This window comes from Limanda limanda, chromosome 8 (assembly GCF_963576545.1).
Source record: "Limanda limanda chromosome 8, fLimLim1.1, whole genome shotgun sequence".
Taxonomy (NCBI): Eukaryota; Metazoa; Chordata; class Actinopteri; order Pleuronectiformes; family Pleuronectidae; genus Limanda; species Limanda limanda.
In genome coordinates, this window is record NC_083643.1 from 25,627,499 (window position 1) to 25,645,224 (window position 17,726).

At 40.7% G+C, this 17,726-nt stretch overlaps 1 protein-coding gene across 1 annotated transcript in view; it reads right to left on the minus strand.

Moving 5' to 3' along the window:
- Nucleotides 1-17,726, minus strand: part of grm8b (glutamate receptor, metabotropic 8b) — a 132,548-nt gene that overhangs the window by 8,576 nt on the left and 106,246 nt on the right. The window contains exons 7-8 of the mRNA XM_061076988.1: nt 14,958-15,097; nt 12,855-13,790 (exon numbers count right to left, since the gene is read on the minus strand). Coding sequence (XP_060932971.1) covers nt 12,855-13,790; nt 14,958-15,097 — 1,076 coding nt within the window. The remainder of the gene's footprint in view (nt 1-12,854; nt 13,791-14,957; nt 15,098-17,726) is intronic.

The window sequence follows — 17,726 nt, forward strand, 5'->3', positions numbered from 1 at the left end:
AGGATGTCATAATTTTCAAAATCTCAAAATTCAAATGACTGTATCATTGTTTCTGTAATAATATGCTAATGTAATAACCTGTGTGGTATGGACTACATTTATTGAGGAATGAAAGTTGTCGATCCAAACATATTTACAAAGTTGGCAGTGGTATGTAAGTTTTAATCAGAATTAAGGTTTTGAGTTTGCTGCTGTTGCTAACAAAACAGTTTTCCTATTTTAACTGAATTAAACTTACTACTGACTGTCAGTACAGTGTTTAACTGTGTTGGTTATGAGCGTGAGGGTCGAGCTCTGGATCGCCTGTGTCGTGGCTCGGGGCTGTAACGCTCTGTGGGGCCAGACTCTAAGTTGACTTCAGAGGCGCTGTCACTGTGTGCTCGGTCATAACCATATTTTGAGCTGTACTCAGAGATGCTGTCGTCATCTTCTGAGTGGTTGTAATATGTCTGGGCCAGAATGTCAGAGTACGGCTTCCTGCAGCTTCTACTGTGGGAATGCCGATCTCTGGGAAGGTGGTGAACAGAGCGCCTGCACTCTGTGTCCCCACGCTGCTTGCTGTCACCCCCCCTTCTTTTGTTGTGAGGGGGGCGCTTTGAGGCTGCAGACAAATTTGACACCTTGATGTTTGTTCTGACAGGCTCGGTTGCACCAACTGCTGCCTTGACAGAGACAACAGTTTCCCAAGCCACCTGTGACATCTTCCTGATCTGCTGCATTGAAGGTTTTCCTTCCTGTGTCATCAGTACAACGTGTGTGCGTATACATGGATGTAAGTTACGTAAGAAAATAGTCTTGAAGGTGGGATCTTCTTCTAGTCCTGGTGTGTTCTTTCCCTGAAAATAAACATGCCTCAAGCGTTTGAAATAATCCTTGGGATTTTCACGACGTGAGTGTTTAATTTGGGAGGCTGTAACAATGGCTGTTATCACATCAGGAGTAGAAGAGAATTCTTCGACTAGTGCTCGACAGAGCTCTGTGTAGTTACATGCGACGCTGGAAGGAAGTGACTGAATAAACTTGTGAACAGCTGTAGAGCTGGTTTTTAACACAAGTCTAACCTTCTCTCTTTCTGTTGCATTTGGCACATCGCTTAAGCTGAGATCTAGTTCCCTAAAGTAATTATCAATGTTGTTATCACAGTTGTCTGGATCAAATTGTTCAATATCTTTAGCTAGAAACTCAAGCAACTCGAAGCGCGGACACTGTGGGGTCCGGCTGCGTGCATCACCTGCTACAGGTCTCTCTGGTTGAGGGGGAGCTGCTGAAACATTTTGGAATGTTGAAGTCCCCCCTTTCAAGAGTTGTGCACGAAAAAATGTGTCATGCATCAGTGGATGAGAAGTGTATGAGGCACAATGTGTTCTTGAGGATAAACTACATGTGTCAGAGTCAGTGAGATGGGAAGTTAGGAAGCTGTTACCTCTTCCTGTCAGTGGAGGATCAGAAGGTGACTTAATTCCCAAAGACTTCGGGTCAGATGGGATTCTGTCCCATCTTGGGAGTGAAGAGGGAGTTAACCGTACACTATCGGAGGAGTTTGAATCGGAATAACCAGAATCACTTTGGTTCAAAAACTGATGTGAGGCCGCGCCTTCTATTCTAAGTTTTAACAATTCCTCCTTGTGTGAAATTAGATCTGACTCTGCTGAGTGCAGGTCTTCCAAATAGTGCAGAGTTTTCTTACTAGCAGTCTGGACCTCCTGGAGGAGAAAAGCATTTTGTGCTCTCAGGGAATTTACCTCCTGTTCCATGGCTGCTTTGCTCTGACAGGCAAGGTTGATTTGCCTGTGGAAATTTAGGATCATACATCTCAACAATGGGCCCTTTGATGCTGTTTGTGCATCACACCTGTCATTAAGAAGTGAATCTATTTCTTTAATGCACTCATTGAAGTTCAACTTGCTGATGAATTCAGGATAGCCAGGGGTCAGGCTCTGTGCTAGGGAAAAAACAAATTGTTCAACACAGGGGTTCTCCATTGTTGAAACTGAAATTTAAGGATTAGATTTAAGTTTATAAATCAAAAGCGTGTGGTTGGCTTTTGTGTCGCGATGGCAGACACCTTGTAGTGTGGATTCTATCTTACACAAGCCTAACCGAAACTATGGTGTGTTAAATAGTTCACCAAACTTTTAATAGCACTAACTGATATGCAAGGCAGTAAGAGTTAGGGATTCTATAAATTCACAGGGCTGGAAGCACGCTGTGGCTCTTTCTCAGGTTCTCTTTATCCAACTTTGGCTGATATGCTAGGCAGTAGCAGCTAGGTACAAGCTCTGTTACATATGGCCGGTGGCACGATATGTCTTAATTCAAAAGCATTTAATAGTTACAGGAAATTTCGCAGCTTGACCAGTTAACATTGAATATGTGATATTCAAATGTTAAAAGAAATTCTCAAAATTTTTCAAAAAATTTCAGAACCAGACACATGGCCGTACATTTGTAACCTAAATCACCCCAATAAAAAATCAACTATGATATGAACTACTTTATTATCATCTGCATGAAATGAACTTGGAACTCGTTCTTTTTAAGTGTGAACTTGCTCAACACTGCTACTACAGATTGCCTCAGATTTAGATTTCACATTCAAATTTAATTGTGTAAAGGTTTGGTTGTTTGTTTGATTTAAAAAAGAAAAGAAACAAGTTTTATTCCACCGTCCGCGAATCATATCTACCTGTCATTCTTTTTCTCTCTGCCCTTGTCACTCCTGTATATCTGGAGACCACGATGATCAGCTTTTCCTTCAATAGGTTTTACGTTTTTTTTTCACTTATGGGAGTAGAAAACATCTCGGAGCATTACTGTCAGCCACAATAAAGACGTTTCTGAGTGGCTCTCACCTGCACTGTGTTAGAGGACATTTCTAAACCTTATCTGAATATCTAAAAGCCACAAATGTTCAAGTTCTGTTTTTTTATTGTTAAAATCCAAACAACTTATAATGCAAACAATAGTTATTATGCATCAGCAGTAATTATTATTAACTGGTGCAGTGCCAATTCTAAACCTGCCTGTTTGTAATGGTAATGGTGCTAATGCTCCGGAGCTACTACAGAATTATTCCATGTCATTAGTGAATCCTCCTCAAACAGTTCTACAATATACTGTCACTTTTTATTGTTTGTGTGCTGGACCTTTTGTGCAGAGCTTTTTACGAACATTCTATCGTGCAGTGTGAATTTGGAAAGCTTTGTGTTCATCCTACCTGCTGTATTTGCAATGGAGATTGTGCAGTCAGTGTTGTTCATAGAATGAATTTGCTTTATTACTGACCATTTGCAATTCATCCGAGGAAACAGAAAAATACATGTTCAACTCAGTACACAGCCTATCTGCTAGCACACTGTTTATTGAGTTTTCCGGCCCTAACACTACCAGACAAAGACACATGACCACGTGTCACAAGTTTCAATAATGTTTGCAAAATATTGAGAAAGTCAAGCATCTGGAATGATAATAATGATCAAAATATCTGCAGATCTACTGACTTTCCCATCAGCCCCAGCTGTTAAAAGTGTTAAAGTGCATAAAATAATTGCCAAGCAGATGCAATGTTTCCTATGTGGTCTCATGGGTTGACAAGTAATTGCAGTGTTAGCACGTGTTTCTGTGTGTGAGGCAAGTGTTCGGGCACAAACCTGTATGGATTAATTATATTAAGTATGGAGTCCAAATTTAGACAAATCATTGTAGACATTTGTTGACATATCCTGACATTTTGGAGGACATCATGGCAACACCAGTACTGACTCATTAATAACCACTTCCAAATCAGAAAGATTGTTTGGAACAAGGCGAGAACACATGGAGAGCAGAGAGGTGGATTATGAGTTATTTTTGGATTAGTTCTAGGATTTATTTCTATAATGATGCACATAAAAAGTGCAGCTATTAAAAAAACCCTATTATTTTCACTCCGTGTAAGAATCATCCAACTTTAAATCTCCTTAGCTGGGAAGTTTAAGGTGAAGAGGGAGGTTGAAGAGGTTAATGGCGGCTGAATCCTGTGACTGCACGGCTCTGTGTGTCTGTGACCTGGATGCCACCCCCTGTTTGATCTAAGCAGAACTGGTTTAGAGCTCAGGACTGTGAAAGTCTGATCTGAGAGCAGCTGAGGCCCGGGTGGAAGTGGAGCGAATGTCGTCAGCAGGCTGCAGGACAGAGGAGACCCAGATGGATGCAGCTGATAGGATCATAAAACACAGGGATATTCAGCATAATTATTTTCCGTCAGTTTGGAAGTTATTCATCAACATATAAACCACTACTATCACAGAGACTGACTGCAGCATGCTGATTTAAACTGATAATGGAACTGACACTTTTGGAGATTTACAAATGTTGGGCACTGAAGCCCACAGGTTCTCCATCTGCTGCTATCGTCTGCAGCTGCGATCAGGCCTCATGACTCATCTTGTCTACATAGTTTATCCACTTTCTTAAACTAGGCCCCTGTCCCTACAACAGAAGTCCACACTTAACCTGGAGCAGAAACAACTTGTATACTTTTATATTGAGGTTGGCGATATAAGGCAACGAATCTGGATGTTCCTGCGCTTCACGTCACTCGTCTGTTATCTGTTGGAGTGACGCCTGAAGTGAAGTGAAGTGCCTTAGACGGCAGTACCTCAGAGAAAAAAGAAATCAGAGGAAAAAACTAAGCACCATATTCCCTGTTCAGCTCTGGAATCACTCAAATTTACAAAGTCAATTAGTGCAGATGTATTTTTCCGACACGATGATGTGATTCTTGAGTGGCTGCCAACTCACAGGCTGTGTTAATGTTAACGAATAGGGCTCTACTTAAAATGAAATCCACTGTGTTTTCATAAAGTGAAGAAACACTCCCTGAAGATACTCAGGCAACATGAGGCAACAGCTTCCAGGAATCCTGGAACGTCCTCGCAGCTCTCACTGAAGATATTTTTAGAATCAACTGTTTCCTGTGTCAAGTTACAGAACAAGGACGTTTTAGGATTTTGGCGACCCTGCTGAGCACTACAGCAAAAAATGGTTAATGTATCGTTTAGGTTTCACAGAGCAATTTTGGTATCAGTTAAGTCTGGGTCCGTTGATATTGGCCTGATGGTATACTGTATATTATTCTGTATATGAATCCCTTTGGCGTGTGTGGTGGCATCCAGCAGCCTCCTGATGAACCACATGCTCCAATTCCCTTTTGAGTGTGTCTCATTACAATTTGACACCAAAATTAGTGGGTAAACGCAGGTTCTTTTAATCACAGATAAAAAAAGGCAATTGACTCTTTTCCCATTGCCACTACAGGAGTTTGCCTATGGTGCGTCATATTCGATGTCGTGAAAGCACTGAAAATTGAGGCACTCTCTCAACTTGCTGTTTTGCTAAATAAAAAATGTGCACGTTCATTCGGGTGTCGAGTTTCAATCGTTACCGATTAGAGCCTCAGGTGATAAAAACCTGGTGTGAGTGAGTGAGTGAATCCAAGATGGCCACATGTCTTTTGTCTCTGTCAGGTGTCTGTCTTGTTTTATTGTTTTTTTGGGGGATTTTTTTAGGATTTTTGTGCTGTATCTTTTTTTCTTTTTTTAAATGTATTTTATCTGTGTTATGTGATTTCTGTGTGTCTTGTGACTGTTGAAATTTTTTGTATGCTGCTGTCTTGGCCAGGCTTCCCTTGGAAAAGAGGTCATTGTATCTCAACGGGACCGACCTGGTTAAATAAAGGCAAATAAAAAAATAATAAATAAGAGCCTCAGGTGATAAAAACCTGGGAGTGAATACAGATTGAATACATTCGCACTGCAGACAAAAGCCAAATATGAGTGGTTGTCAGTGGGTTTGTTGATCAGTAGAAGTAGTAAGAAGCTATAGAGTCTCTGGCCAATTGAAGCCTGTATACTGTTGGTACTGAATATACAGAGGGTAGGTGGTAGCAGTCATGCAGCTCGAGGGTGCTGCTTTCCTGGAGAGTTCCAAGCATCAGCGGGAGTTGACCCATCAACCTGTGATGACGTGTGTCAGAACACCAGCTGTGTGTGTGCCCTTAAGGATGAGTGCAGCTAATAAAGACACAGACTTCAGCTGCTTGTTTGTGTGATGGTCCAGTAGATCTAGAACCCTGCATGAGCCTTATCTCTCCTCCTACAGTGAGAGCCATATCATCTCATGAACCTTTCTCTTTCTCATTTTTCCTTCTTAACCGTCTTTAGCTCTCCCGTCAACCTGTACCTGCACTCATGAACTCATGGATGTGATTCTCTTGGATATAATATTCAACTTTTTGTGTATAATTATGTACTATACTATTTTATATATGTGAGGTTTGTTTACAGTATCACAACACACCAAATCATTTATTTGTTTTGTAGATTGATGTGTGTACATTTTTTTCTGAATGAGGATTTACTCAAGACCACAGAGTAAACATTGAGAGCACCAGGTTACAATCACTTTAGAATATCAGAAAATGTAATAATGTGATGTTGATGAGATCTTATTGGCTGAGGCTGTCCGATGTACATTTCCTGTCAGATTTACGATAAGAGAAGTTTCCCTTTTTGACATTTTGGGATTCATCCCACTCTTGCTCATGTCTCAAGCTTTCTCTCCCGCAGTAATATCGTCTTGTCATTTGGCTCAAAGCGACCTTTCCCCAATGTAAAATGAAAATATAGCGATGCTTAAATAGCAGCTCTGGCAGCAAGTAACACTGTGGCTGGTATTGACTTTCTCTCAACAGGTCTGAGGCTCCAGGAGCAGATAGGCAGCAGAGCATAGCTAATCACTGCTCACACAGTTTTCTATTTAAGAAGCAGAATAAATTGACAGGAGTAAAAAGGCAATTATATGTTTTAGGCGAATCTCCCCCCCAAAAAACTTCAATCCACTAAAATGAATGGGTGTCAAGGTGGAGTTTCTTAGAGAAGAGATCTGTGAAATTATAGTTTTTAACACTTTCATATCTAGTTAAAAAGAGTATTAAATGCTAATTTTACTAATAGCAATATTTTTTGCACACTTTGGAAGATCATTTATTAATTTTCTTATCACTCCAACTGTGAACACACACATACACAGAGAAAGAGAGAGAGGGTGGAGGAAAGAGAGAGATAGGGGAAGAGAGAGAGAGAGAGAGAGAATATCCCTTCACAAATACATTTTCATTTCTAGAGAACGTATTATATTGTAATTATAGTATGCTAATAACTGAAGTACTTATTATATTTCAATGTTTGAAAATTCTTAATTGCTTCATTTAAAAAAAACTCTTGAGTCATAACCCTCAAGATTTTCATAAAATCTAATCTTCTATGTTAAATCAATTATATCTCAGTATTGTGCTCTTTAGTCTTCCATTCATATGAGGGATTCACATGAAAATAATCCAGTGTGACTTTATGTCACTGACAAACATTGGGACATAGTATGTCTTATCTAGGGAGACCTTAGTCCATGCGTGTGCAGAATATCCCATATTTAGACATTCAAATGTAAAAGGAAATGATATAGTGCTGATGAAAAGTTAATTCAGTAAGAAACATTGCACAAAAATATGTAATTCATATTGTTTGATTCTGTGATAATCACAATTTACAAAAATAAAGATTTGTCAAATTCAGAGTAGAGTAAGCAATTGTGAGTCACCTTCCCTCCAAAAGGGGCAAAGGTGATCAGGGGGGTCTGAACATGCTAAGTTTAGAGATGAGATGCTGAGTCAGCAATATGATCCATGTCAACATTCCCCATGGGACTCATCTTAATGGAACCATTCAACATTTAGGTGCACACACACGCATAGATGAGTGGAGGCAGTGGGAAGCTGCCATAGCCTTGCCTCATCTTATAACTACAAAGCTGCTTGGTTTACATCTCTGTGGTCTTTACATTTCTCTTGTTTGTTTAGTAAAATCTGGATTTGTTGCATCTGGAGCTGTACAACACATGCATCTAAGAGGAGTGTGTGAGTTTTATACTCCTAGATAAACCCTGAAGGTGTGAAGTGGCTGTTGGCTCTGTTAACAGCACTAATAATATCACTGATGGCGTATTAATATGATAAAGTAGCTCTTCAGTTGAGGTCAGAGGAGCTGGATTCCCCCAGGGAGCTGCCGTGGGTGGAGGCTCCATGTTAATCTTCTCTGGGATATCAAAGCCCAGTTCATTAAGTATGGAGGCAGCGTGACTCTCTCCCAGCGGCCCCGACTTCTCTCTGTTTACCTGCATGTGAATGTAAACGCCTCCTCAGGCAACCGGTGCTGCGTTCAAAGCCCAGCCCATCAGATAGGCTTCTAATACATTTTTCAGCTTCCCTCTCCCCTTCTCTTTATCTCAGTTCACCCCAGCTATAGCCGGCCCACAGCCGACTGCTGCTGCTACTGTAAGTAATGTCAACGAGGGAGAGAGTATTGTTCCAAATCCACAGCATGGCCGAAAAGATTAGATGGTTAGTTCAGGGCCATTTATCCCTGGGCTCTTATCACTGCAGATTTCTTATTTTTAATTATGTAGGTGCAGGCAGGTTTCACACAGGTTTGTCATTGGTCAGGAAGCTGCGGGGGGTAAAGTTTGAGGATAAGAAAACAGGAACTGAAACAATCAAACTAATGTGATGTCAAGGAATGATTTGATAAATCCTTTCACTGTTTTGACACTGATTTTTAAGACGCCCAGCTTGATCAATGACTTGGGGATTCTGACAAAGCGACAGACGAGTGCATGACGAGTTAATTACAGTGAAGAGGATGACAGAAACACTCGGCAGCCATCTTCATCGACTGCCGTCACACAGCTACACCTCTTGAACACCTCAAGTATAGACGAGGATCTGCAGAGATCAATACATGGCATGTTTCAGAGCAGTGGTTAACAAGGCGTCTCCATAGAGGCCCTCAGTGAGTCACTCTCATTTGTGGCTGTGACAGCTGATATAGCAGATCAGTGACAGAGAAGGCAGCAGAAATGGTTGGGGACACTTACAGGAGATATTACCTGCCTATTATCAGCAGCACCACATCTTGCACAACAGAAACAATGGAAATTGTAGCAAGTCTTTTGTACTTTTTTGTTGTCTGTGTGTAAAGTGTGATCGTATTGATTGTGTTTCCGAAGTTTCAATAGAGGACCCACACGCAGGTACTGCAGCTGGGTAGGTGAATGATAATTAATTAGAATCAAATTAAACAGTCTTTTAAGAAACCTTTGGTGGCGGTAATAAGCGCAGACACAAAAGGTGAATCCTTAAATGAAATGAAACTGAAACACCAGGATAACAAGTGTCCACCAATGTGAATCAAGACAAACTGACATAGACAAAAGGAAACACAGAGGCTATATTCAAAAGGGAGGCAAGAAAGACTGAATGTCGGTGAAATACATTAGGAACAGATGCAGACGATCATGAGGGCAGGAAACTGGGAAAAAAACAGGAAATAAAGTCTGAAACGCCAAATGATGTTTAGTTTCCTTATCTTCTGTTAAGTTAGCAGTTACTCTCTACATGTGCTTGGTTTTGTGACATTTGTCTATTTGAGGTTTTACGGTACAGGTGTTTTCTTCTGTTGGGTGCTCCAAGCACATGTACTGTAACACCTCAAAAAGACAAGCATCACATTTTCAGCAGCAACTAAAATGACCAGCTTTTTACAAACTACAGCTCACTTCACAGTGACTCTCCTAGTTTCATTGTCAACACCCATTGAAAGTTCTCCGACTGGTTTCTCTACTTGTGTTCATACAATAATTTGAGGTTATTTAAAGATATAAATGGTCCTGAATGGAGAAACTCAATGATTTCTGTAACTCTGATTTCACTAAATAAATCATCTCAGACATAACTGAAATGTTTAAATTTCAAATGTTTATTTGATGTACATGTGTTATTGATTTACCTTGTCTGATGTTACCAAACAGATCGCATTATTTGCATCTTGTAGGAAATAGGAATAGAAGACACGTAGATGTTTATTGAGTAATGAGGTGTTTGTTGAATTTCTATCTTCAATTAAAAATGTAGCTGCCCTGAGGCTTTAAAACTAACAATCTGTTTACTGCATTTCCTCTGAACTGGGAAATGTTCTTCTCAGTGAAATGTATTGTGTTTGGTTTGGCTGAAGTTCTTTAGTCAAATCTTGAGATGTGTTGCAGAATAAGTGGCTTCTTTCTGCAGACTTGGTAAAAGATACAACTGGATTTTCTGGCCTTTTCTAGTCTGTGTTAAGTATGAGTAGAAAGATTGTGTGGGAGATATAACCTCAGCTTCACTTACATGCTCTCTGTGCCTTTCAACTGCACCTCACACCATTTATCAGTAAATTGACCTGGCACATGCAGATGGTATCACAGGTCTGTGTAAAAAGATAGTTTTCTGACATGAGATGTGGAGGTTGTCCTTGATTTAAACATGAATTTGCCCATGAGAGATGCAAACAGATGCAAAGATGCAACTAGCTCCAAAAATATTCAAATTTTAGTAAAAAATGAAAGTGAATCCTGTGGCATTAAGAATCTGCTTCATCAATTTACAGCGATGACAGGAAAAAGGAGCCAGACTGGAGAGGAAGCTCCAAGAGTTTCTGAGGACTGTTGCTACTTGCTTCCAGCTAACTTACAGTATACAGTACTGCGCAAATATTTTAGTACCAACAGAAAGGCATGTGATCAGTCCCAAATTCATTATGCAACATGAAATCAGGTCAAAACACACATACAGAGCTGTAAGGACTAATGTTTAGAGAATGCAGATGAGCAGGTCCCTACTTGTTTCTTCATGTGATCCATGGAAGACACTGACTCAGAAGCATCCACACAAGAGCTGCAGCAGATTGAAAATGTGTATGGAGGCAACACAGCAGATGTTGATATATTTGCTCTTTGTATATATTGAAATAATTAATAAAGACTTTTAACGGTATTACTTTTGGAAGCATTCCTAATTTACTTGTGGTTTTGAACAGTTAATGCTTAGAGTAAGCAAATTGAGATTGAGTTTAGTTAACAAGAAGCTGTAAAGTTAACTTCAAAAAAGAGTTCCTGCATAAAAAATTTGAATATCTATGTTTCCCTCTCGACAGAGCAGACTTCATACACAATTTGATCAATCCATTACACAGTTGGGACATTTGACCAAGACAGAAGACTTGGTGGCACCATGGGAACATCCTGGGTATCAGTTCAGTAAAAGCTTCACAAAATCTTGAAAAACAGATGATGTCAGAGTGTTCCTAATTAAATCTTCCTCTATCAAAGTAAAACAACTCAGATACAACATCCTGAGTGTCTGAACAGTAGCAGCAGAAATAGACCGATAAACTATTTCGAGAGGAAATCTCAGGGAATCGCTCCACCTGTCTGCCAGACCTCCCCACAGACATGATAATGAGCAAAATCCTCCATCTGGCAGCTCGCTTACAGCCAGCCCAACCCCAAAAACTGTTGTCTGAATGTGCTAAATTTAATTCTGCTCTAATTAGTTTTGTGTCGATAGGCTGCAGAGCAAGCTGAGTCGAGCCTGTGGTGATCAAAAACCATCAGTCATCAATCATTCACTCAGAACAGTGTGGTTTTTAAAAGTCTTGCCTCTAAAAAAACCCTAATGATCATGACATTTATGTTTAACATGCATAGAGGAAGAAAATGAGATTATTGTTTGAAGTGTACGCAGCATTCAGTTTGGAGGTATTACCTGGATATTAGCAGTTAGCCTCTGTGATTTCTTGAAGAACTCCAGAAGTCTCATCCTTAAGCTACACAATCTTTCATCAGGTGAAACCCTGATTGGTCCCTAAACTACATGTTATCATGAAAACACATGCTAGTGTGTGTTGATCTGACTGATCGTCCTGCTCTTCTGTGTCATCTTGCTACATTAAGCTGGAGGATGTGAAAAGTTTCCGTCCATTTTACAGCTGGGAAAAGCAGAGAGCGACTCAAGCAGCAATTTTCTGTCCAAACCCGACGTGAGAGAAAACTAACCACACTCGACAAGCTTTATGATTTTCTGCTTGAACCCAACTTGAGTCTAAGTTTGTGTTACCCTGTCACTCATGTTTATTGTTTTCCTGATGACAAACATGTGCAGTGTAAATAGTCAGGGGGAACCCCACCAGGAAATGTACCTTCACCACCTTCACCCTGTCCTGTCCTCTGATTGGCTGGAGTTGGGTCGAGTTGTCGCCAACTCTGACTAGATTTCCAGCAAGTTATAAATCCTTGATGCCAGCCTAGTATAATTTTCTGGAGTTAGCAACTTATTTTCCTTACCAAAGGTACCTTTCTTGGGGTGGAGATCTGCCCTGCTACACAGAACACGATGTCCGCTTTATAACTTTGGCTCTATATGAGAAGCAGTTCATTTTTACTTCTGTCAGAAACCAAGAACCCATCAAAAAACAACTATGAATTTAGTTAAATATGCATTTGTAAACAATGGAACTGCCATGTGACAAATGTAATCAAGTGATGTTTGTTAGACATAAACATACATTATTGGTATGAATAAATGATGGTAAATGGTAAATGGATTTGTATTTATATAGCGCTTTTCTAGTCTGATGAAGACCACTCAAAGCGCTTTACAGTACACTTTCACATTCACCCATTCACACACACATTCATACAGTGCATCTACTTGCAGCACTTTGTTATTCTATGGGGGGCTATTGAGGGTTCAGCATCTTGCCCAAGGACACTTCGGCATGCAGATGGTTCAGACTGGGGATCGAACCGCCTACCTTCAGGTTGGAGGACGACCACTCTACCCCTCAGCCACAGCCGCCTACAGTGCGTGTTTCCATATATAAACTCTGCTTGAGGGCTCAACAACAAATAAAACATTACATTATTTATCAGGGAGGCGCACTCACCCGCTCTTCTGACTGTGCTGTGCCAAAGAAGATGGGGATGAATGCGAGCCAGATGATGCAGGTTGTGTACATAGTAAATCCAATGGGTTTGGCCTCGTTGAAGGTCTCTGGCACGCCACGTGTCTTGATGGCGTATACGGTGCACGTGACCATCAAGAGGATGCTGTATCCCAGAGAGCAGATGAGCGACAGGTCAGATATGTCACACTTGAGCACGCCACGTGCGTTCTCAGGATCCTGAGTCCGCTGCTCTCCATAATCCACAAAAGTGTGCGGTGGGTCGATAGCGAACCACAACAGGACGCCCAGCAGCTGGACTGAGATGAGTGAGAAGGTGATGACAAGCTGGGAGGCAGGTGAGATGAAGCGTGGTGCTGTCACTGCCGTCTTGCCCTGCTCAAAGATGCGGTGGATGCGGTTTGTCTTGGTGAGCAGCGCAGCATTGCTGAAGCACATGCCGAGGCCAAGGAAGATGCGCCGGAACGAGCAGACGGCGACATCAGGCGCAGCGATCATGGGGAAGGTGATGATGTAGCACAGGAAGATACCTGTCAGAAGTACATAGCTCATCTCCCGCCCGGAGGCACGCACGATGGGGGTGTCGTTGTAACGGACAAAGGTGACGATAGCGAAGGTAGTGGCAATGATCCCCAGCACAGAGATGAAGACGGGCACAAGCGCCCAGGGGGAGTGCCACTCCAGTTTGATGATGGGAATAGACTGGCAGCCGGTGCGATTCTGGTCTGGTCTCTTTTCGTAGGGGCAAAGCTCGCAGGTGAACTCGCTGGCCTGGAAGTGGTATCCCTCACAGCGCTCACAGTGCCAGCAGCACGGGACGCCCTTCACCACCTTCTTCCTCTCGCCAGTCCGGCAGGGCTGACTGCACACAGAGATGGGAAGAGAGGATTCGCCGGTGGTCCACTGCAGGGCCTCCATCTAGGGAAAGAGAGGGGGAATCTGACTGGTTAACATTCATCTTCAAATGAGAAACACAACAAGCAGTTCAACAATATCTCAGTGATTCAATAAAAACATACTTATTTTACCATTGTTCTAAATCAGAACTCAGTTAATCATAGTGACAGTACCGATGCTTCAAGCTCCTTAACTTAACCCTACGTTTAAACTGCCTTCAAACTCCCTTTAAAGCATGGAGGATTGAAACAGTTTTTGTTTGTCTGGTCAGCAGTTTACAGGAAAGGTAAAGACAACAATAAACTCCCATGCAAAACAACAAAAAGCCAAATAAAGACAGTTATGCAACAGGATGTTTTTTTAGTCTTGAGAAAAGCAACAGTTATATTGTAGAGTTGAATGGATGAAGTTCATTGTAACTCTGGGCTTCTCCTCCACATTCAGCATTTTAATATCTATACAATGGAACCAAATCTGTCCTCTAAAGGGGAGTTTGTGTGTTTTTCAACTTGGGTCCTATGTTTATAAACGTGGGTGTGTCAATGGTATTCATGAAACATTTGGAATTGGTCCAGTAGATTGTCTCAGCGAGACATGAGCAAGACATAGGTAATGGTGTATAAGAAGAACAATGTGAGCCTTTTATCGGTGAGAAAATTACTTTCAGTGTCCTGTCACAGTTGCCCCACTAGATAACATTATGCCACTGCTGCCGTGTCTCAGCTGCCAGAAAAGGTGGACCGATTTATAGGGCCCAGGTTGAAAACAAGAACTCCCATCGAAGTTCTGTATAAAAAACATTAAATGGTGGAAATATATTTTTTTATTCTTAATGGAGAATTATGAAACATGCTTTTGTCACAAGCACAAACTAGTTTCTTTCCAAGCTTGATAAGTAGTTGATTGAAAGAGTCTTGTCAAATGCTGCTGCCAAGGTCAGTAGTCAGAATGTGAACGTAGAAAGTTTTCGACTCTATTCTCCCTTCAAACTCCCAGTAAACTTTTAAACTTGCAAATTTTTCACATCCCACTCTTTTGGGTTTATTCTTTAAGAGGATGATGGGTTAATGAACCAAGATAATTATCAGTATGCCATCTTTATTATCGGGCCTTACAGCTTCAGAACAAAAACAGAATCAAATTATTTTCAGCTAAAGGATGTTACAATTTGAGGTCAGTGGTCCTCACATATAGATGCAGCTGATTGGTCCAGTGTCCGATGACCTTGTACTCCGCTGTCGAGCCGTCGTTGATCTGATACTGGAAGATGTCGTAGCGCCCAGGGGCATCGCCATTCTTGTTAAAGATGACAGGAGTTCCTGCACTTCCTGTGAAATCACAAAGCAGAGAACAGACCCTGAGATCACATACTGTTGGGACCTGGGAGAGGGAGTGAAATCAGGACCAAGCTCGTGTTTTACAGTAGTTTGATGATGCAAGACTGTTTGTCTCCTTCTCCTCCACTGGTCAGAACTGCCCTTTTCTAGATGTTTCATTGTACGTGTGATACACTGCATTTGGCTTGTCTCTCTGAATTGTATATTTTGATGGCTTCCTGGTCATGCAACTCAGAGTGGCTCCTTCTTTTAAAGGAAAACTTAATGATTCATTCACGACTTACTGCAGACAGGTACAAACACTTTTCAGCCCCATGTAATCTAAAGGATTTAAGTGTTTGACTCTCAAAATTAAATAGTGTTATCAAATCTCACTGCGAAAATGTCTAGTTCTGAAAGTTTGCATCAAATTTATTCTGTGATTTCAGAGTTCCTGATTGAAATAAAATTAAAATGACATGAGTGGATGCATCTGTGATTAGCCTATATTTTAAATACAGATAAGTTCAATGTAGAGGGTAACACACAACAGCAGCATCAGTTAATCAGGATACACCGCTGCTCTATTGACATGGATTAATTATTCAACATAATCATCTGCACTTCCCTTACATCCCTACTGAAGACTTAACAATTGTTTCTACCACACTGCCATTTGTGTACTGAACACTACCACTGACCTTCGCCCTCTCTCAAATATAATACTGCAATGTTTACAGTTTATATTAAACACTGTTTTTGAACAGTGCAATATAGTGTATCCAACACCCTTTAGAGTAATAATTTATCTGTATGTAATGCCTGCATCTTTGTAAGGGATAATATCTTATTTCAAATAAAAATCCTCCGAAAGAACTGTCTGTTATTATTTGCCACATGCTTGGTCTGTATTCTCCCTGAGCTCTTACTGGCTAATTTAATAAGAGTTGCAAAAGTTTCCAAACCAAGCAGTATCACCACAGATCCAATGAAACCTCAATACAAAAAAGGAGGTTATTACCTTCAAGTAATGATATAAGAGCTACTAGCCCTCAGGTAAAAAAAAAAAAAGGAATTGTAAGACCTGTTTAAAGGCAACATTAACATACAGTCATCAAAAACACCCATGTGCTCCCACCATAGCTCTCCACTACAGGCTGATGTCTAAACAATAATCTTAAGAGTTGGCACAGGGCTAAGACTTGTTGACACAGTTAAATGGAAGAATGACTTCAGTCACACCAAGACACAAAGACCTCCACCACTGAACCATGGTCCCTCTCGCCTCTTCAAGTGGGCGGACAATAACAGAATCATCAGAAAACTTAAACATTTGTCTGTTCCCCTAGTTGCTGTGACAACAACCTTGAGGTGTGATGTGGATCAGTACAGAGCTGAGTTGAAGTGAACACAATCAGGTTGGGATCAAGTTTTCAGTGTCAAATGAGTTTTCTCTGCAAGCAGATGATGTATCTGGTGTGTATTCACTTTCAGTATTGTAATACACTACATTGAGTTTTGGTATCGTACTCAGGAAGTATATTTACAACCTTTTGAACCATATACCTCACATTAGTCAAATATTTTCTATTGGTATTACTATTAAGGCCTTGCCTAACAGCTGTAGTAGTGTGGGGCTGCAGATCCTTCCCTCCCACTGAAGGAGCCTGAAACACCTTGTTCATGTTAAAGTCACAGATTAACATGTAACATGCAACAAATCAACACCACTGTTATTGAAATCAGAGCACCGGCCTTTTGGGAGGCGGGGCAAGAACAAAAACACAGCCATTCTGAAAAAGGCTAAGGCAATGACCGGTGATAAAATCTGTGTTTTGCTGCAAGTTTGCTTCAAGATTTCAATATTTTTGGTGTGGAAGTTTTTATATCATCACAATTCACCTATTTTCTAAGTTTCTTCTTTGTAAAAGATGATGAGATTTTGTTGGGGCTAAAATTAGTTCCAACTGTAAGTCAACATGTTATATTATGTAGTGTAGTATATGTAGTATCTTGATGGGAATCTCATTATTTAAATAGCAATAAAAAAAAAAGAAATGGGAGAAAGTCTGGGCAGTACTTTCATGTAACCTTGTCCAAAGCTATCCTGATTTAAAGGCAAATAAACAAATAAAATAAATACCTTTGGGCCTGGCACACTCTTTTCAACCCTTAACTGATTTTAAAAACTGACAGATTCAACCCGTTTTTTTGTATAATAATAGACATACTAGACAGCTTGGTCAGAACGCAAGACCACACACTTGCAGTTGTAGAAAACAATTTCACAAAGACAATTCCAGAGACTTTGGATCTCACAGTAATGCGACAGCGATTGCCTTATCAGATTATCCTCTAGTGTGCAGCAGCAGCCCTTATTTATATAATACCTTTTGCTCTCAAAGTCTCTCCTTAGACTGACAGAGTTTTGTTCGATTTTGTCAAAACTTGAATGAAAACTCAGAGCTTCAGTTAATCCTGCTAAACTTGATGCTTTGTTTTAACATTCAGTCTCTGGATCTCTGTTTTTTAATCTTCTCCAACTGTATTCACCATGCAGTATTATTATCTTACAGTGGTGCTGTATTTCTCGCCACAGGGAAATTTTAACGCAGGAGGACAACAGGCCTGAACTTGAAGG